At 47.9% G+C, this 20,881-nt stretch overlaps 1 protein-coding gene across 12 annotated transcripts in view; it reads right to left on the minus strand.

The window, feature by feature from the left end:
• SRGAP2 (SLIT-ROBO Rho GTPase activating protein 2) overlaps positions 1–20,881 on the minus strand; it is a 254,673-nt gene continuing 233,792 nt past the window's right edge. For 4 of the 12 annotated variants that reach the window (XM_009441368.3, XM_009441367.3, XM_016937395.3 and 1 more), the window contains 7 exons: positions 18,057–18,281; positions 13,915–13,994; positions 11,018–11,198; positions 9,378–9,524; positions 5,993–6,031; positions 5,455–5,779; positions 1–3,376 (listed from right to left, as the gene is read on the minus strand). In XM_009441368.3, the coding sequence (XP_009439643.1) occupies positions 2,993–3,376; positions 5,455–5,779; positions 5,993–6,031; positions 9,378–9,524; positions 11,018–11,198; positions 13,915–13,994; positions 18,057–18,281 (1,381 nt within the window). In that variant the 3' untranslated portion in view covers positions 1–2,992. Of the gene's footprint in view, positions 3,377–4,722; positions 4,818–5,454; positions 5,780–5,992; positions 6,032–8,242; positions 8,630–9,377; positions 9,525–10,106; positions 10,259–11,017; positions 11,199–13,914; positions 13,995–18,056; positions 18,282–20,881 lie in introns of those variants that run through there. The other 8 variants (XM_009441369.3, XM_001163967.5, XM_016937410.3 and 5 more) reach the window with 5 other exon arrangements.

Below are 20,881 nucleotides of genomic sequence, written 5' to 3' on the forward strand. Positions count from 1 at the left end.
TCGAAACCTAAAAATGTATTTTATTTTGAAGTTGTGCTTTGGATTTTCCCCAATCCAACATCTGTTGAGTGACAGTCTTAGGTTCACACAAAGCATCTCCAAGCATACATACAATATTCCAGTTATCAACACTATTTTAAAGAATATACCATTTTACACAAATGTGACATACAAGTCAGACGCCACAACATTGCGATTCCCTGGAAGATGTGACTTCTCTTCTGCACGGAAAGTAGATCTGCACCAGCCCTTCCAGTGCTCTGCGCATCCCGGTGCTGGCATCACCGCTCCTCATCTCCTTGGGGAGAAGCCAGGGCGCCCTGAGGAGGTTGGCTGAGACCAGTGTTTCCAGTTTACAGGCTGCTGGCTACAAACTCCTCTATTTTCTAAATTGGGATGCTAGTAGCCCCACCCCACCTCTCTTCCCCGAAGACTGACCCTTCAGAGTCCACACCAGGAAAAGGATCCATGCCATGAGGGGTGGAGCAGGGCTCTTTGAAGCATCATGCTGGTTTCGGCAAGCATAGCTGAGGAAGGCTGGTCTCCCTAGGCCCTGGATGGCCAGCTCCTTTTGGCTTTTCGGTGTAAAAATCACAGTGTGCAACCTCAATTCCAGTTGTTTGCAGTGAGCTCTGCCGAGAAGGACTCTCCTCCTATCGGTTCCTAGTCCTCTCGACAGGACCATCTCACAGGTGTTAGGAGCACCAGAGATGGGGAAGACAGCTCTGCCCCCAGAGCTGGGTTTAGTAGGTGACCACTCACACACTGTTCAGTTCATGATGCAAATTAGCGCGGATGGACACTGATCAAGGGGATGGTGAACACGAGTCATGTACAGGGTTGAAAGAGAAATAAGGCAGGAGCAACAGAACAGGCCCAAAGCGTTGCCATTAAGAAAGCTTTGCTTTTACTTTCTTAGAGGGGAGTGTGCTGGAGAGAGGGAGAAAGGGCAAGTGTGGGTACCAGTTTTGATCAGTTGGATTGAAAGGAATGTAAAGTGAAAGATAGGGTTTCATTTTCAGCAAGGAAACAGATCCTTGGGTATGAAAGCCCCGTTGGCTAGGGACCTGTGTAGGCCCAGGTGACAGGCAAGAACAGGTCAGGAAACAGCAACAAAAACCAAGACTGTGGGTTGCCTCTTCTAGGCTGACTCACTTCACTGAGAGTTCTTCAGTTCTCCCGCCTAGCACTTGGAAAGGTTTCTCTGGTGCTGCAGGTTAGCCTTCTCATTAGTGATTTCCCACAAAGCACCTCTTTTCCTTTGCACAGGATTAAAAAAAAGAAAAAAATCCTACCACTTTCCATAGATCTAACTACCAATTTCGCAGGTTGGTCCAAAAAGAATCTCTTCTAGGTCAAAGATAAGAAAACTCAGATTTTCCTACCAGAATGGCAACCCACCATCTCTCCGGAACTACAGAAAATAATAAGGCTAAAATATAAGTGCAGCTTTTAAACCAGAAAACACAGAGAAGAAGGATGAGTTTCAGCTTTAACTCAAGTTGCTGTCTGAGACCCATGAGCCTGGCTGTCGATGTATCTGGTCCTGGTACTCCTGGGATAGCATGATGCTAGGGGGGCCAGGACCATGGGCACCAGGTTTGGAGACTGAATTGGAGCAGACAAGGGTATGATTTGTGCATTTTGGAAGGGAACCAGAAAAAAGGCCAGAGTAGAGCCAAAATATTCAGCATTCAAATTTTAATTTTCTTTCGATTCTGGCCTTGGGAAGACTTGAGAGCCTGTGGGGTCAGGGTTCCCTTAATTGTCCTTGTTTGCATAAATGAAAACTGGTTTTAAGAGGTAGGGTCTCCCTTTAATCTAACTAAGGCTCTCTAAGCCCCTGTTGGTCCCTGAAGAGAGACCTTGTAAAATAACCAAACTAAGGGGTGGACTTAAAACAAGTTTTCATTTGGGAACAATTTCTAGATTAGCAAAGCTGAATTTAATTTTTTAATAGGATAATGAATTTTATGTTTTAAGTGCCAAAAACATTAGGAGGAAAAAGGACCCATTTCTTACCTTTTCCAAACCTGCCATAGACACAATAAAACTCTCTTAAGACTCTTTACCCTAAAAGGAACCAGCTATGAAACTGTCTTATACAGGAAAATGTCTTAAATGGAAAATGGTCCATCAGAGACAAAGGTAGGAACCCGAGAAATGTCTATACATTCAGAAAAACTTTAAAAGCTCCTTTATAAGACGGGGGTGTACTTCTAGGGGATGGAGGAGAGCAAGAGCAAACACCAATGACCAATTCACATCAATGGAAAGAACACAGAGAGAAAGCCCCCAACCCCAAACAGGTTACGGGATTGTCCCATCCCGTTATGTTTCATATGATGGAGAGATTTCAAAGGCTAGGTTCTCTGGCCCAGACAGAACAAAGTTTGTAATGGAAACAGAGACCCCTGGTGGCTACTGTGTGAACTGCCACAATAACTTACAAAGAGACTGGTCTATGACCAGGAGAGGCTACACATGCCAGAGACTAGAAAAACGTGTGTGTGTAAAATGTGTGTGTGTAAAATATGTGTGTGTATGTAAAATGAAGACTGGACTATATATGATTCTCTATAATCAGTTCCCAAAACAAGATGCCACTGAAAGCTGGATGGCAGTAGCCAACCATCTGGTCAAGGCATCACCGTGGTCTGAGGGGACTGAGACTTGAGCCCATGTCCTCAGGACTGCCTTACCAGATTTCACAGTGACCTGATAATGAAAACCTGTCTCTGGCTAACCTAAGAACGGTACGGACTGCAGCTGGCTGAATTACGACGACTGGGGGAAGCAGAGGGCAGTGGGAAGGGAGAGGCGATACCAAGGGCTTCATTCTCAAGGTTTTGGGAGACGGGGAGGCTAATTCCTGCAAGAACAACTTAGAACCTAATTTTCAACTGAAGTCCCCAAGCTAGTTAAATAGGAAGATTTTAATAACAGTCAGTCCCTATAGTCCCCTTGTCTAGAACAATTAAATTATTATCCCTCAGACAGTACAAGACTTGTCAGTAGACTGTGGGGAAGTTGATGAGTTGACACCAGGGCTAGTGGCATTTGTTTTGGGGAAGACAGTGGGCTTGGGCCGTGTGGCTGGTGGTTTGACCGGGGCAGCCATCTTGACAGACTTGACAGGCCGGAAGGCGCAGGCGATGTCCCCAGCAGTACTGGCGCTACGCTGGAAGGCGGGCTCGGGGTCCTTGAGGAGCTGGGTGTGCAGAGGGCTGGAGGGCTCCGACGTGGGGGCCACCACTGGGGAGGTTTTGAGGGGCTCCAAGGTGTCCAGAACCACGTCAGGGGTGTGTTTGACACTGCTCTGCCGTTCTAGCTCCCGTAGCTCATTCAGGGCCGAGTTCATTGTTGCCTCAATATCCTGCAAAACAGGAAAAAGGAGGAGGTGAGGCAAATGAGGGGAGAATTCCCCAAGGAGCCGGTTTCAACAACACAGGCCAAGGCATGAAGAAATTGACCGTAAGATGTCCAGATTATTGTACTTGGCCTAAATCCTTGAACATATGAATGCTCAGAAAGTGGGGAAAGGGGGACGGAGGGATTTTCACTGTCATGAGATTTTTTTTTTCCTTTAGAAAAAGTAATTGATTTTTTTTTAGAGACCCTAGGTTTTAGAGATAGATATTGAAATACTTATCGACAAAGTGACATATAATCTAGTGGGGAAGAGAAATACGGACAAAGTAAGAATGGCCAGGAGTTTGGTGATGAGTACGTGGGGATTTGTTATCCAGTTCTGTCTGCTTTTGGGTAGGTTTGAAATTGTACATAATAAACACTTTTTAAAAAAGTGGTAGAGATGATGTATGATCTTTATTCTCTTGGACTTCAAGGCCAAAGGTGAAGAGGGTTAGTCCTTCCTCCTCAGGGGCTGAGGAAAGTTTCAGGAGCCCAATACGCCTCCCCCCGCCCCTCCTCCCCAACTCAGGGCAGTGTCCAATTTGAAACCATTTCCTTCCAGCCATCACCACCAAGGGGACCAAAGAATGACCAGGAAGGGGAGCCAAAGCCCACATAGGTGAATCAATTGCCTGCAAATCAATGGAGCACTCTAGCTCTTTAGCCAACAGCAGTCCTAGCCCAGGGACTCAAGGCAGAACCAAAGAACCTTTGTATGCAAGCCAGCTGCCTTCCAGTGAGACTTCCCAGCTCCCCGCTCCCTCCCCATAAACCTGTGTCTGGCACCCCCAAACTACCACAGGATTTCTTCTTGGGATTAGGTTCACATGGGAAGATTTTACACATTCCAAGAGAAGGCCTTTGGTTAAGGTTTCTTTGTCGTACAGACCGATGCCTGCTTTCTGTTCACAGTGATTCAGTTCTATGACATTCTCAAACCTTTAAAATGCTCAGGAAGAACTCCATCTCCCTCCTCAGTCGCACTCTACAGCTAGTCTGTCCCAGCTGTCTACCTTTCCTGACATTCCTATTAACACCTGGCCAAGGAGGGAGCTGGGAGGATTCCCGTAGTGCAAGGCAGATTGCAGCCAAGAGCTTAAATAGAGGCACAGAATAGAAGGCTAGCAAAGCAAGACATCTCAGGCCTGTAGCTCAATACTGGGCTTGCCAGGTACATCTCCATAAGCAGAGAACCACAATTAAGCCAAGAGAGACCATGCCCAGCCTCTATCACCCCCTGGAAGATGGGGTAAGGAGAATCTCAACTCAGTTGAGATAAGAAGGCAACAATAAGCCCTTAGTTCCTACCTGGTCTAATGAAAATTATATAGTTGGGAGAGACGTCTGAGTGAACTGCTTGGAGTGGCCCCGGTAGTCGGATTTTTAGAGGTGGGGTTGGATCTCTAATATTTCATGGAAAACAGAGAGTCATCAGTGCGGTGCATACACAGAAGGAAGACCCTGCAACCAGGGAGCTCATCTCCATAGCCTCTGGAGGCTTGGGCTGCAAATCCTTTTGGTTACCAGAGCTCTCTACAGCCAGAGTATTTTTTAGGTCTTTAAGACCAGGTGCAGGTTCTTAATTGATCATCTACCCATTCAGTACCAGAGACTAGCCTTAGGAATTGGGATGATGGTGATGGGCACAGCAATATAAACATGTGGCCAGGATTACACCTGAGCCTCAACAGTCGGGCAGTTTCACTAAAGTCTACCAAGGTCTTTAGACTCAAAACTTGGGCTTTCAAAATACTCTTAATACCGGCTTTAAAAATTACAACAGCCTTCCTAATAGCCAGTGTATGAGCAAGAAGCTAGGCTTCTTTTATTCTGTCTTTAGGTTCTTCCTGGGGAGAGAGGGACAGGCAGACCGCTTATTAAGCTGTCTTATCGGGTCCACATGTCCAGAGTGGACATATACTCAGTATATCACATACAAAATAATCATTCTGTTTCAAGTCCTGTCATAATTAGGTGGGTGGCACTAAGTGGTAGTGATGAATGTAGACTCATGCTGTCTGTCCAGGAGCCCACAGTTACCTGAGCAATGACCTCAGGGTCCATGGGCCGATGGTTATTGAAGCTTTTTGACCTTCCCGCTGTGGCAGTCTTCCGGATCTGTGGACTATCCAGCCGATTCTTCAGGGATGAGTGGCGGCTGATGGAGTTGAGGCTCCCGTGCCCACTGATGGAACACTTATCTGGCCCTTCTTTGGGGAGGCTCTGGCTCATGATGGGCTGGGAGGATGGGCGGCAGCTAGCCCCCACCCCTGGGGAGGAGGAGTCAGTCAGGGAACTGCTCAGCCCATGGCTGTCACTCCGAAAAGTTTTCCGGATGCTCCCAGATTCTGGACGCTTCCTTTGCCTTCAATCACAAACAGAAAGGGCAGTGTGATCAGGGAGCCCTGGCTCCAAGGAAGCTAGGATAAGTGGGAGGGGGCAGATGTTGGCACCCAGGGACTTCGGAAGGAGAGGGACACAGAACTCGTTCTCTCCTCGGCTTCATCTTCTCTTGCATTCTCCATGTCTTCATTCCCTTGCCACCCCCAAGCTGGGCGAAGGAGAAATGGATACTTACTTGGTGGTCACGGGCTTTGTGTTGTCAAGACGTAAGTTGCTGTCAGAAAAAATGTCTGATTAAGTGAAAGTTTCTAATGGGAAAGAGATTCATGGAAAGGCCCCTTCTGTGACCTGCCATGAACAGAAACCTAAGGCCCCAGGTAGGAGAAGAAGTCTCACCATCACCAAAGAGGTCAAGATTGCTGGTAAGAGGATAGTTAACTTTTCTAAATTTTATCATGTCTCTTTTTCCAAAAAGACTGTAACTGTTTTGGGCTCTGGCAAGAGGCTGTTGTTGCTTATTCTGTAGGCATGGAGCAGAATAGTTTTCAAGAGGCAGCAACACTGCAGAGTTGGGGCCCAGTTTGTGCGTTTTCTTAGTGTGGAAATACCTCTACATGACTCCCAAGTCACCCAGCACTGGGCTGAACCCTGGATCTGGGCGAATTTGTTTCAGACCACTTAGGGCTCTCAGACAAAATGGCTTGGCAGAATCCTAGTTACATGGGTGTTGCCTGCTGCTGGATAATTTCATTTTGTCTTGGAATCAGATCTGAAAAGGTCTAATCTAAGAGGCAATGAAACTTCTGATTTGGATGGCTGCTGAACAGCTCTGATCTTGAATCTAAGAGAGATGGGGGCTGAGGCAGGAGTTGAGGTGGAAGGAGGGAAGGGGTCAGACTCTGAAGATAAGGAGCTGGTCTGTGAGGTGGGGACAGTGCTCTAAGCCAGTCCTAGTCCTGTTCACTGCTGAGGTCTTCCTCATCTTTCTACCTGCAGGGCCTGGCCCAGGACCTGGCATGTATCAGTCACTCCGTGAGTCTGTCCACTCGGCAGTTTTAGGCTTGTGACTCAGCCGCTCTCGAGTGGAAAAAGGATGTTCTCAGAGTCTTCTAAGGCCCTGCTGAAATGAACCCCCTCTCTGCAAGGATTTCTCTAGCACCACTAACTCCAACTGCACTGGCACCACTGCACCACTAACTCCAGTTGCAGGAAGAATGGACCCCTCCCTCCTCTGTACCTTCAGAGCATCTGATGCTACCTGTCAGTTACCTGTCCATAGGGTCTTTACCTTGCCAGACTGTGAGCTCTGAGATCAGGGACCTCGTCTTTTTTATCTCTGAATAAACACCAGCAGTGCTTGGCACAACAGTAGAAACTTAATAAATGTGTAGAATTAAATGGAAGTGCCACACCCTAATAGCTCTTTGCTGATTTCCTTTTTCTGCTTGAGGATGGCTGACTCATGGGCTGAAACTGCTGAGAAGACAGACTTATGGGGTGGCTGTGGTGTGCCACGTCCCAGGCTAGGCCCTGGGGATGTAAAGAAAAGGAAGATACAGTTCTTGGGTTCAAGGAGCTCAATCTGGTGGGGGATCTGAGTGAAGCGTGAGTACCAAAAGGTATTCAAAGTGCCTTTGGAATGCAGCATAAGGGCACCTCACTCAGCCTGGGGAACTCAGGGATGTCAGAATGGCTTCCCCAAAGAGCTAAGTCTTTGGACTGAGTCTTGAAGGGAGATGAGGAGGTGACCAGGTGAGGAGACAGCAGGCGTGAGGGCCCAGGGGCGAGAGAGAACCTGGGCACTCAGGAAACTCAAGGAATTTGGGAGGAGGAGTGGTGTGGGGGGCAGGAGGTAAGACTCAAAGGCCGACTCACTCCTAAGGGCCAGACATGCCCAGGGGCCGCCGCTCACCCACCCACCAGGTGATGAGGCTTGTCCTCCAAGAACCCCATCCCAAGACTCCTGACACCAGCAAACAAGGAGTTCAAGGGAAGCACCTTAACTGTCTACAGATACTCTTTTTTTTTCTTCTTTTGTTTACCATTTCAGTTATTACTCTCTACAATTTCTATGCACAAATGGCATCAAATATATGATGGCTTAAAAATATGTACTTAACTAATTATCTAACTCTTCCTCCACCAACCCCGCCTTGGTTTCTGAGTTAATTATAGGATCACGACCTTTTGATTGTAGGGTTATAATTTAACACAGAATTGTAAATAAGGAAAAAAATGTGATTAGCCCACAGTTACTTGATATTGGCTTGCCCTCCCAGCAGGGCAGTGTGCTGGAGGGAAACAGAAACTTCTCAATTTTTTTTTAACTGGTCTGAATTAAATTATAACTACACTGAGTAAGTGATCTGAATAAACGACTTTACTAACTTGAGGGTGAAAGAGATGGAAAAGAGCCACGTGCCCCAACCACTCCCCCTGCTACCGTCTGGGTGGAAAAAAGCCAAGAGATCTGGGAAACCTGGTATAGTTTAAAAACAACAAGCATCCTTTATTCTCCTTCCAGTCTCAGTGTCCAGAGGCTACGGTTAACAGGTTTTCAAAGTGCAAATCATTTCATTCCTCAAAAGCCAGAGGGGAATAAAAACTGTACATCATCTCCAATCCATATTCATCAGGAGCGCCCTGGGGCTTGTCATCCTGCTGGCACGGGGCCAGGTTTCAGGGTCTGGCGGAAAGAGGTCTGTAGGCTTTGGGACTTGGTGTCTGGCCCCTTGAGATGAGATTAGTTCTCCAATAACCTGAATGCCTCTTGGGGAGGCGGCAGCACGCAGGCGTAGAATCCCTCTAGACAGCCAGATCGGGCGTGGGTGGAGTTTAAACCCCAGGATGTTGCTAACAGCCACAATGAAAGCTGGGGGTCAGAGGTAAGAGCCTGCTGAGCAGGAGTGGGGATCTGCAAAGGGACTAAGGGGGTGGAATAATACAAAAGGCCAAAGCAATAGGAACAAAATGGAAAATTATTTCTCCTGGTGTGAAAGGGCAGAAGAAAAGGGAGCTAGGGGTTAGCCAATGAATGAAGAGCTCAGGACAAAGCTTTCCTTGGGGACATCGTGGCCTCCTTTCCTCCACAGGAGTGAACGCAGGACAGGGGGAGGAACAGACACATGATATCTCAATAAACCCACCTGGTGTAACATCAGCCTAGTAGAAGCCACACACAGACTCTGAATCTTTGCACGAACATGGGTCAAGGAAGACAGACATCAAAGACTATTATTTGAGTATGGATTGGAAAAAAGAAGGCACCTCTGAGAAACAATACAAAACCAGGTTGCATAAAGTGACCAAAGCTTTGGTCAAAGTTTTAGCTGTAAGACTGCCACAAAGGTCTGGGTGGACAGACACTGCGGGAACACACAGTAAAGCACCCTTCCACAGCACGAGGGCAGCTAGCTGGAGACCTGGACCTGCCCCGAGGCTTGTAGCAGCATCCTCAGCCCTGTCCGCCTTGCAGCAGCAATGACCACATGCAAACTGTTAGGCTGGGGGAGCTGGGAGCCCTACGTGCAGCACAGGAATGGAGATGGGGGTTAGGCCAGAGGGTGAGGCTGGGTGTTGCAAGTCATTCAGGGGAGCAGAAAATGAAAAGCAGAGCTTACTTGTTGATGTTTGCAAGATAAATATCGGCTACATGACCCCCACTGGGACAGCTGGCCCCCGCTCTGGCTGTCACCTTTTCTTCAGGTGGCTCAGAAATGACCTCAATCTCAGACTTGGGGCTGGACCTCTCCACGACACCGTCCTCGCTGGGGGAGAAGGGGCAGGCAGGCAGGGAGGAGGGAAAACAACAACAACACAAAAAGCAGTGTTAAATCGGCAAGATGGCCCCCCGACATACACGCGACCCCACACAGCTCTGAGGCAGCAGCGACACCTGGCTGGACTAGTTCTGTGAGCAGAGGCAAGGAAACCTAAGGGCCTTTGAAGGGTCGTTTAAATAAAAATAAATAATCCGCTGAGTTCTGCGGGCTCCTCAGCTCCTCAGGAAAGCGTGGCTAGGGGACACCTGGATTCGAGGCATCTGCCTTCTACCCCATGCTGCTTCCTGGGGAGGCCGTGCTGGGGCGGCCTCCTGGAGAAGGAGGCGGCAAGTCCAGGTTGTGGTTTATCGGCTGAGGTCCTGAGCACTGCCGGGTAAGGACAGTCAACTGTGTGGTGGCTCTGGAGACGGCGGCGTCGTGGCAGGACACCGCCACACACTGTCGTAGCGCCTCTAGCCCCGCTCAGAGCATCCAAGCCGGTCCCAGGTCTCTCCACTGCTCTCCTGGCCCCTCTGGCTACTGATGACAAAGAAAGCCCCTTCTCCCCCACAATTCATCTTCTCTTGATCCTGTGGTGAAGTCATAATGCTAAATTTGGGAGGGTCCTGTCCACGCACAGATTGCCACCAGGTTTGCGATGCTATCAACAGAGGGAGGATTTCCCTGCAGAACGAGCCGGGAAGAGGCTGGGAGGGTGCAGACTCACTCAGGATATCAACCTTTAAAAAATAATATTAAGGGAAGGACTAAAAACACTGACAGCATCGTATCCAAGGGAGGGGAGCTGGGGACAGAGACAGGGCAAAGGGACAGGGGGCAGGCTTGGGTGGGCCCACGGGACAACTGCTTCAAAGTGTGAGAATCAACCAACAGCCTATCAGATGAGATCTCTCTGGGACCAGTTCAGGTTTCCTTTGTTCCTTGACACCCTTTTCCCTCCTTCCCCCATCTTACCCTATATCAACCTCATCTCGGTTAAATGAACTAGGTCACTTCCATAAGGCTGCTTAGGCCGGATTTCTCCTAGAAAACCAGTCATTTTAATTTGCAAGTGGAAGAGTGGCTCAACAGGTTGGGGTGAGCATAGTTGTTTAAAAAAAAAAGAGAGAAACAAAAATGTTTTCCCAGCCTGATCTTTCGAGAAAAGAAATATAGGTGGTCAAATAAAAACCCCTTGTTATCACTCATCAGGTATAAATATGGATGAGTGCTGGCTGGCTGGCAGGTTTCTAAAATGACTGGATTAGGGGGTGATTTGCAGGGGGCACAGATAGTGGAGAGATTTAAAAAAATCCTCCACTGAGTGCAGGGAGTGGGGTGGGGGGATGGGGTGCTCTTCAAGGAACTGTGTGAGCCTCAGGACTGCACTGGACCCCCCAGGGGTTGGCCTCCCTCATAGTCCTATGGCTCCAGAAATGAAGTCTCACTCCCATAGAGCAGCTGGGGACCACCCCCAAGATGCCATGGGCGCAACGTACGTGTCTTGGACCACGATGTACTGATGGGGGATGAGTCCGTCGATGCCATTGTGCCGGCCTTCCCACCAGTCGTCGGAAGCCCGCTGGTAAAGCAGCAGGGATGCTCCCTTCTTAAAGGACAGCTCTCGGGCTGTCCGGCCCACGTAGTCAAACTTGGCAATGGCCTCGATGGGCTCACATTCTGAGAAGGGTGGAAAAGAAGTAAAAACATGTTCTTGGGACCTGCAGACTCAGGAAACTGGGTGGAAAAGCTGAATTAGCTGAACTTACAGTGGTAGGAAATTACTTAGTGGGAAAACGAAGCCATGGATGATCTATAAAGCAAGTAATTCTCACGCAGACTGTACCATTATCCTGAAAGTACTGGTATCACCTTTTACCTGCCTTTGCTCACACTGTTCCCTCCACCAGGAATCTTCTTCTCTCTTATCTGCCTGATGAAGCACATCAAAACACAACTCAAGCATCCCCTGCTTTTTTTTTTTTTTTTTTTTTTTGGGACGGAGTCTTACTCTGTCGCTCAGGCTGGAGTGCAGTGGCTCGATCTTGGCTCACTGCAACCTCTGCCTCCCGGGTTTATGCGATTCTCCTGCCTCAGCCTCCCAAGTAGCTGGGACTACAGACGTGTGCCACCACGCCCAGCTAATTTTTTGTATTATTAATAGACAGGGTTTCACCATGTTAGCCAGGATGGTCTTGATCTCCTGACCTTGTGATCTGCCTGCCTTGGCCTCCCAAAGTGCTGGGATTACAGGCGTGAGCCACGCGCCCGACTGCATCCCCTGCTTTCTACAGTAACTTCTTTGGTGTTTCCAAAGATCTTCATGCTTTGACGTCTATCATCAAACTTGCCATACTATATTTTTAAGCATTATTTCTTTTCTAATTATATAATAATTCCAGTAATTGTAGAAAATGTATCGTACATTTTTTAGAATACATACATGTATTCTAAATATTTTATGTTATCCATTCCCCCTAGTAAGTAGAATGTGAGCTTTCTGTCTCTCTATAAAGAGAAAATAACTTGCCCAATCAACTTTCCAAGGAGCAAAATATGAAAATATATTTTGTGACCAACCTATGAAAAAAATGCACATGAAAGTAATCTAAAAAAGTAAAAGGGGTTTACGAATGCATTCTATCTTTATTTTTGTGTGGGCTTCTGTCTCCTCATCTGTAACATGGAGATTAATAATCGTGTCTTTTTCATGAAGTTGTTATGAAGAGTCAATGAATTACAATTTGTAAAAGTGCTTAGAACAGTGTCCGGCCCATAGTAAGTGGTATGTGTGCATGACTTATTGTTATCATTATCTTCGTCTGTGCTAGGCTGCAGGTAGAGATCAAAGAGCAAAGAGAAGGCTCCCAGAAAGCTGGAACCTGAGATGAAAGTCGGCTATTCTGGGAAGCAGAGAGAAAGGCTGCTTAAAAATAAGACCATGCCTAGACGGCCCTAGCTGGTGGGTCTGCTCCTGCACAGGAGGGGTTGGAGATTTCACTATAGGAGGCTGGTCAGAGAAGGCCTGTCTAAATATACCCACCTCAGTTCTCTATAGCCTCGGGTACGTTACTCGACCTCCCTGACCTGCATTTTCTCAACTGTAAAATAGCGGCCATATCTTTTTCACTACAGATTAAGAGATAACATATATAAAGCCTCTAGCAGAGCTGGCCACGAGGTAGGCTCTAACCCACTACACATTTTCCTAGTTCACCTACTCCCCTCCTCGAATGTAGCAAATGATCATATGGATCCTTATGACATCAGGATCTAAATAAGCAGTCCTATTTTTTTTTTCTCCTTTAAAAGCTGGCCTAGAATTGCAGAATTCCCAGCAAGGCAGGGAACAGGGAAAACTCCACAGACTGTTGCCATTTCATTCTTGTGCCCAGAAAATTCTGAGGCCCCTTGTCAGCTGCTGAGACTTCCAGAGCCCATGTGATCCAGAGGAGGTGTGGAGCTGTTGGAAGCGGGGGAAATGTGCTGGCTGGACAGACCCTCATAAAGCATGGGCACTGCTGAGGGGCCTGAGGATGACAGCTGAGCATTCCTCCCCTTGATGCACGCCCACCAGGCTGCTCGGCACTCACATGTCTGTACTTTGGAAAGGGTCAGTTTTTCCAGTCGGTAGGCGTGAAAGCATGTGGTTTCTGCATCCTCATTCCCACTCCCTCTGGCTTGCTTCTATTGGGTTCTGGGCAACCAGCTCTGCTATTTCCCACCCCAGGCTTACTTTTTTTTTTTAAGACAAGGTCTCACTCTCTCACCCAGGCTGGAGTACTGTAGCACAATCATAGCTTGTTGCGGCCTTGAACTCCTGGGCTTAAGGGATCTTCCTACCTCAGCCTCCCAAGTAGCTGGCACTACAGGGATGCTGCACACCACCATGCCAGGCTATTTTTTTTTTTTTTAAGAGACAGGGTCTGGCTATGTTGCCTAGGCTGGTCTTGAATTCTTGAACTCAAGTGATCCTCCCGCCTGGGCCTCCCAGTGCTGGGATTACAGGCGTGAGCCACCACACCCAATTGTTTACTGTTTTTCAAATGTACTTTCCTTCACTTTGTTCTCCAGCTGTCTGGCAGGAGTCTAGGCTATGATAAGGGACCAACATCATGCTGCACTCAGGCCAGACAAGGAGCTGGGAGGTGGAGCAAGAAGGTTGAAGGGCTATGAAAGGCCTAGTTCTTCACCTCTGGTTTAATACGAGCGATTCTATTTGAGAAGGTGGGCTACCTCTCCAAGGAAGGAAGGGAATGAAATTGAGACAGGGAGCTCTCTGCCTGTCCTCAGGGGACCGCTGGGCAGACAGGTTCATCAGATGCACAGGATATATAATCACTTCCTTCTGCCTCATCCCTGGCGTCCCCACTGACCAGGAAGCAGGGCCTCGTACCGTCATCGCTCGTGTGGTGCTCTGCGGTCACATCCTGGGTTGAGTCTTCAACCGAGGTAGTCTCTCCATGAGGGCTATCACTGCAACAGAAGCAAGAGTGACAGGGACATTAACATGTGCTCATAAAATTCTTGTCTTCCCCTTCATACAGCCTCCCTGGCGCGAGGGCACTGAATCCATCTTATGCTCTCTATATCCTAACTGCCCACAATAGACAAATGCTTATAATGAAATACAAAGCTCTAGAGTTTTTCCAGTCTAGCTCCTGCTACAAAAACCACTTGAGACTACTTGGAACTTAGAATATCCCAAGACAAAGGGAAGCCCTTTTGAAGGTATAAACTAAATTCTTTAGAAAATAGAGAACAACTCAACTCCTCAAGGTCTGATTCTCTACGTGAATTCATTCCTGGTTTTCAAGGGCGAAGCAGGGTGGAAGGGAAACACTGGGTTTCAGCATCAGATAAAACTGGATTCGAAAACCAGCTCTGATACTTGGTAGCTGTGTGATCCTGGGCAAGTTATTTAATCTCCTTAAGCCTCAGCTGCCTCATCTATATATTGAAGATAAAGATCTATATCCTCAGCTGTGTGAGGATTTAATAAAGTAATTTAGTCACAAGTTTGGCACAGAGCGGGTGTTTAATAAATAGTACTTGCTTTCCTTCTTTCTCATTTTGCTTGATGCCTCTAGGTTGCTTTGCAGTTCAGACTGTGAACTGGTGAAAAAGTGGAAGGTGAGTCAGTAGGGGAGGAATAATCTGCTATGGGCTACAGGGCAGGATCCTGCTATGGGTTAGAGGGCAGGGGAGAGAAGCTGGGTCAAGTTCTTGAAATAATTCATGAAATTTAAAATCATTCAGGGTAGGTCAGGCACAATGGCTCACACCTGTAATCCCAGCACTTTGGGAGGATCATTTGAGTCTAGGAGTTTGGGACCAGCCTGGGCAACTTAATGAGACCCTGTCTCTACAAAAAAAGAAAAAAAAAAAAAGCCAGTGTGCATGCTGTGGTTCTAGCTACTCTGGAGGCTGAGGTGGGAGGATTGCTTAAGCCTGGGAAGTCGAGGCTGCAGTGAGCCATGATCATGCCACTGCACTCTGGCCTGGGTGACAGAGCAAGATCCTGTCTAAAAAAAAAAAAAAAAAAAAAAAATCATCCAGTGTAAGGAATCAAGAAATGATAGAGAAGTTACTAGGAAAGTCATTTCTATTCTTGATCTCCTGGCTCATGGACTTCAGAACTCATGAGGATGGGCACCAGGAAGTTCTTACTTCCTGAAAAGTAGAGAAACTGTTCATTTCTAAAGTTCTTCCTCTGGTAGTAGGCAGTAACAGGTGAGGCTTTCCAGGCAGTTGTGTGAAAGCACCATCACCCACTCAGCCTGGCAGCCTGGCCGCACAGTTTCCACCTTGGAACCCTCCAGCCTCTTTCCCCATGGGATGGATCCTACACTCCTGGGAAGTTCCTCAAAGACTGGGTGACCAGTTCAGAACTCGTCCTGTGTAGAGCAAGTCACTTCCAAGGAGGTTTCCCAGGCTCCAGAGAACATTCTAGAAGAATATAAACGGAGATTCCTCTTTGTCAAAAAATGTAGGCACAATTTCTCACTCTTTTCTAGGGCTAAAAACCATCTGATGAATCTGATGATTTTTGTAATGTTCTGGAAACCTTTGAGATGGTGGGGGTGGTGGGGGAGAGGTTCAAAGGCAAACTTTCCCTCAGGGCTTCAAGTTTATTTACACAGCCAGCCAGTAAGGCAACAGTTCTAAACTTCAGCGAGCCATGGAAGGCTTGTTAAAAAACACTGCCCCATCTTCAGAGTTTCTGTGTCACTGGGTCTGGGTGGAGCCAAATAATGTGCATTTCTAACCAGTCCTTTGTGACACAGATGCTGTTGGTCCAGGGACCTCACTTTGAAAACCACTGCTTTATGAGAAAGGCAAGAGGATGCTTTCTGAGGTCTCTTCTAGCCCTAAAATCCTATACTTCTCTCGAAACACACTCCATCCCCAGCCTTTGCCCTTGTGCACCCACCAGACCCAAAAATACCTGAGGTCTCAGGAGCAGTCCACCATGCCACCCAGCCGGTAGTCCTAGAAAACCGGTTCCAGTTTCAGGACTGGAAAGTGTGGTGAAATGGATTTGTCTCTCCTCTCCACAGCTGTGGGGAGGCCATGTGGCCTGGTGCTCTCCTTTCCATGGCTGTTTGGGTCTCCTGACCATTCTCCATTCTCTTCTTAGTGCTTTATCTCCCCTTCTACCACCCTCACTCACCTCCTTACTGCCTTAGCTCCCGGGGCTGGCACTTCTCTCACTTCCCAAAGAAGGGAGAGGAGAGGCCATGAGCCTTCCAGGTGGGTGTGAATCCAGCGGTTAGAAGGTCCCTCTCAACCCAAGGTTGCTGACTCTTGTTCCTCAGGTGCTTCTAGCCTCCCACACAGTCTGAGGTAGTAATGTTCCCTGACTAATCTTGTGGTTTTTCCAGAGGCTGCTAATAAATGTCGAGTGCACAAGAAACAGGTGGGTAGGTTGGGAGAATATCTTGGAGGAAACTGGAGGAAGGCACCTGTCCCCGTGAGCCACACCCCTCCAGGACTCTGACCCACTGGGCTGGGACTCAGGGGCCAGGGCTGTAGGGGTCTCTGTGCCCCGGGCACTGGACCAGAGCCTGCAGTGGTTTGATGTTTGAGAAGTGAGGGCGGAGGTTCTGCCTGACTTTAGAAGGAAGGGAATGCTATTCTACAGCTTTTCACCACTCATGCAAGGGGGAAAACCAAAGCTCTAAGTCATATGCACAAGGACAGCTCCCTGGAGCTCATCATCTAGTAGGCTGAGACCTAAAGTGACCAACAACCTCCCCAGTCACCACCAACCATCTGTCGGTGACAAAAAGCTTTCTCTCCCAGCTGGCCAGCATAGGTTCCTCCAGCTTGGACCCAGACACTGAAATCTGCAGTACAGCAGAGAGGGATGAACCCAGGGATGTCACTGGTATTACTAAGTTCACAGAACAAAAATGCCACTTTCTTCACTCCTTGGGCAAGAGGCTGTTCTGTGGGGGTCAGGGAGAAGCGTGGACCAATTGGCCTCTAATTAAGTAAACAACCTCCCCTGTCCTCCCCTACCTCAGTTGATAGCAATGGGGCTGGCCGAATTGGTTCCAGATGTTGAATTCAGACAGAATCCGATTTGGGCTGGCTTGTGCTTTCAGCTCAGGCTGAAACACTATTTAGGGGAAGAAGGGAGGGGGAGGAGGAGGGGGAGGTAAGGGACGTTAGGGATTAAAAGAGAGAGGCAGTTGTCTTTGTGTTTAGTGAAAAAACGACGCTGTAAATGGTACCATGGCGGGTGGCATGGGGTAACGGACTGTACCCTGTACAAAGAGATGAGATTGGGGTTAAATTCCCATCGCTAGAGTGGCCTAAAATACTGTCACTGGCCTTTCTGGGTTGCAGCTACTTCATCCATAAAATAGAAATAGTGATTTGTTCTTTGTCAAACAGAGGGGTCTAGCAAACATATATCCCAGGGATTCCTTTTAGATCTCTGTTCCGAAGCTAGGTCATGGAAAACCTGGCCCCACAGAATGGAATGCTGCTTCAGGGGAGGACCATCCCTAACCTGCCAAAAACAAGGCTTACCCTTCTTTCTCTTCACAAATTTCTAAAATCATTCTGAAGTGCCAGCTTACAAACTCACGGTCAGGAAATTATGCCTTTTATCTAAACTCTTCCCAAAAGGAAGGGAATTCCCTGGGACCCAGGATCGTTTTTCTCAGAATACAGAGCACAGAGTAGAAGCCCAAGAGACACTGTTGATGAATAAAGATCACTTCTAGATGCAACTTTATAAAAAGTCCTTTCTTAGTGATTAGTATCACAATTAATGTTGTCAACATCTTTCAGAATAGTCCCTTGCCACTCAGAACTCATCAAAAAGGGAGGTGGCAAGAAGTGGCATTTAGTCTGTGGGTGGGGCCGAGGTGGGGGCTGCCTATAGCATCCCCAGACCCTAGCAGCCTGGGAGTGAGGAGTTGGGAGGATCTGGGTGTTTACCTTTGGTTTTCGTGTGGCCATCTGGCTCCCATGCCAGTGTGTGCTAGTGAATCCCTCCCCTCCTCCCGTCCCAAGCCCCCCTACCAGTAATCCTCCATGCTTCCTCCTCTGCTGTAGACAGGGCCCTCCAGCTCCCTGGGGCTTGGGAAGATGTTCTCATGCTGGATGATGATGGTTTTGATCAGCTCATTCACGTGGGCTTGGCAGGACACCTGGTCGTGGCCCTCTGGCACTGACATTAGCGAGGGCCCGAAGCAGATGGCGAGGTTGTAGGGGTCCATCATGTTCTCTTCACTGAACTGTGATAAACTGGAGGAGAAGGGAAAGGGGGCAAGCTGGAAAGCTCTCGCATGAATGCCCAGAAAACACAATCACAGGAGGCGCTGCCAAGAGCAAAAGCAGAAGGTCCACAAATTGCCACCTGCCTTTCTGGGTGTCAGAGACTTTCCAGAAAGTAAGCTGGGGAGAAGACTGACCACCAGAATGGTCATTCAGGAGCTCAGGAAATGCAAACTAGAGGTACTTGCTTGCAGCTCTGATCCCTTCTCTCTTTCCAGCTCCCATTTCAAATTCTACTTACCACCCCATCCTCATCCCTATCCCCGGATCTTATCTATCAAAGGCCACATGACCTTGAGAACATGTCACTCTGCAGAGCTGAATACGGCTGCTACACACCAACATACTAAGCTGCCAGGGCAGACGGGGACCCTCAGGCTGCCCTGGTAAAGATATGGTCAGAGGCACAGGCACTGTGCATTGTGTACCTTCTTGCATAACAAAATAATCAAATTATTAGGGATATTCCTTTCTAGCCTCTAGACTTATTAACAAATAGCCAACTGATTAGCTTTTGTATTCCATCAAGCCAGTGAATTTCTTCCTAGAACAGCGAATGCAATTGTTTTTCGTGTTCATAATCTCCTTCTATATTATTACATTCAGGATTTATTCAGGAAAAGGTCAGCATGCCATTTGGCTTCTGCTCGGGCTTCCTCTGGATGCAGGCTGACTTCATTCTCGGGTATTTATTTACTCTGGGAACTCTCCCCTTCTCAGCCAGCAGCTGTTCCAGCCACACCTCCAACCTTGGCCAAGGACCCAAGGCCTTCAATGAGCCACTGCACCTGATGAGTCCCATTGGGCCTTGCCCGTCCAGGCACTGAGGGCTGGGCCAGCTCTGGATACCTCCCCAACACAGCCCGCAGAGCTGTGAGCTCTGCTGAGGAGTCTCCCTTATAGGCATGGGCAGGATTTGATTCTGAGAAGGAACCAAAGGTCCTCTGTTGGGAAACGAGGCCTGAGACTCAGCTGTCTCCATCTTCTTCAGAACTGATTGCAGAGTTTGTTTCTGTAGCGTACCCCTCATCCAGCCTCACATTACAAAGCCCATTACCCTCTGACTCAGTGGTTCTCTCCCCTCCTGGAGATGTACCCCCTGTCTGTTTGCGAATCACTGCAGGACTTGAAGAGTGGTATTATGGACGTGATGGGAAAAAAGAGTTGAGAATCACTGTTCTCTAGAGCCTAGAATCAAATGCAGGAGAGGCCAGCAACGGGGGAGGTTACAAATCTCATTGGACTGCTTCACAGGAGTTCTTAAAAGTGTATAATCCTTCCCCGGATCCTGAGTTCAAAGAGAGCAGAGATTTAGAAGACTAGGGGAAGTTTCTAAGTCTACTTCCTAGTCAAATTAAAACTGGAGAGGGACAGGAGGATAATTATCTTGGTAACCTCAGAGAAAACAACTGAGGCATGAGGTGCTGCAGGCTTAAGCTGTAGCTAATCCAAGGCTGGCCAGTTCCTGGTGTCATGGAGGGACAAAGAGGAGGAAGGCCTTGATACTTTAGAGTGATCTGACAATGTTTTGGTAACATAAAAGAAAACCAGTAGTGTCTGGGAAGCCTGATGGTCAAAGGGAAACAAACTCTAGTCCTGAGAGTCCTAAGTCAAAGCTCTGTGAAAGATGAAAAATGTTGGGAAGCCTGCTAAGGTAAGAACTGTTCAATTCATAGGTGGCTACAATGACCAGGAGCTTGAAGAGGACACATCTTCGTGGACTGTGGTCTCATGATTCTAGGTCTATTTTCTTGCTCCCATCAAAATACAGATGAAAATCCATTTTTCTTTTCCAATATACAGTGGGAACATCTAAGTTTAGGGGCTGAAGCAGTGGTTCTTTTTTTTTTTTTTTTTGAGATGGAGTCACCTGTCTGGAGTACAGTGGTACAATCTTGGCTCACTGAGGCCTCTGCCTCCTGGGTTCAAGTGATTCTCCTGCCTCAGCCTCCCAAGTAGCTGGGACCACAGGCGTGCGCCACCACACCTGGCTAATTTTTATATTTTTAGTAGAGAGAGGGTTTCGCCATGTTGGCCAGGCTGGTCTCAAACTCCTGACCTCAGGTGATCCACCCGCCTTGGCCACCCAACGTGCTGGGATTACAGGTGTGAGCTACTGCGCCTGTCCTAAAGCAGTGGTTCTGAACTATTTAGGGGACACAAGTTCCTTCAATAACTTGACAAAAACTAGGGATTCTCTCCCCAGAAAAATTCACATATGTGCGCATATAAATGCACACAGTTTTGTGTAAAATGTCATGGTGTTAATAATCTTTGAAGTCCCTGAAGGCTGTGTCTAGTGTAAGAGTATAAAAAACTGGACTTTTATTTTTAAAGAAATATCTAGGCCAGGCGCGGTATAATTACAGGCTCATGCCTGTAATCCCAGCACTTTGCGAGGTCGAGGTGGGTGGATCACCTGAGGTCAGGAGTTTGAGACCAGCTTGGCCAACACGGTGAAACCCTGTCTCTACTACAAATACAAAAAAATTAGTCCGGCGTGGAGGTATGCGCCTGTAATCCCAGCTACTCGGGAGACTGAGGCAGGAGAATCGCTTGAACCTCGGAGG

The sequence above is a fragment of the Pan troglodytes genome, chromosome 1 (genome assembly GCF_028858775.2).
Source record: "Pan troglodytes isolate AG18354 chromosome 1, NHGRI_mPanTro3-v2.0_pri, whole genome shotgun sequence".
NCBI classification, from domain to species: domain Eukaryota; kingdom Metazoa; phylum Chordata; class Mammalia; order Primates; family Hominidae; genus Pan; species Pan troglodytes.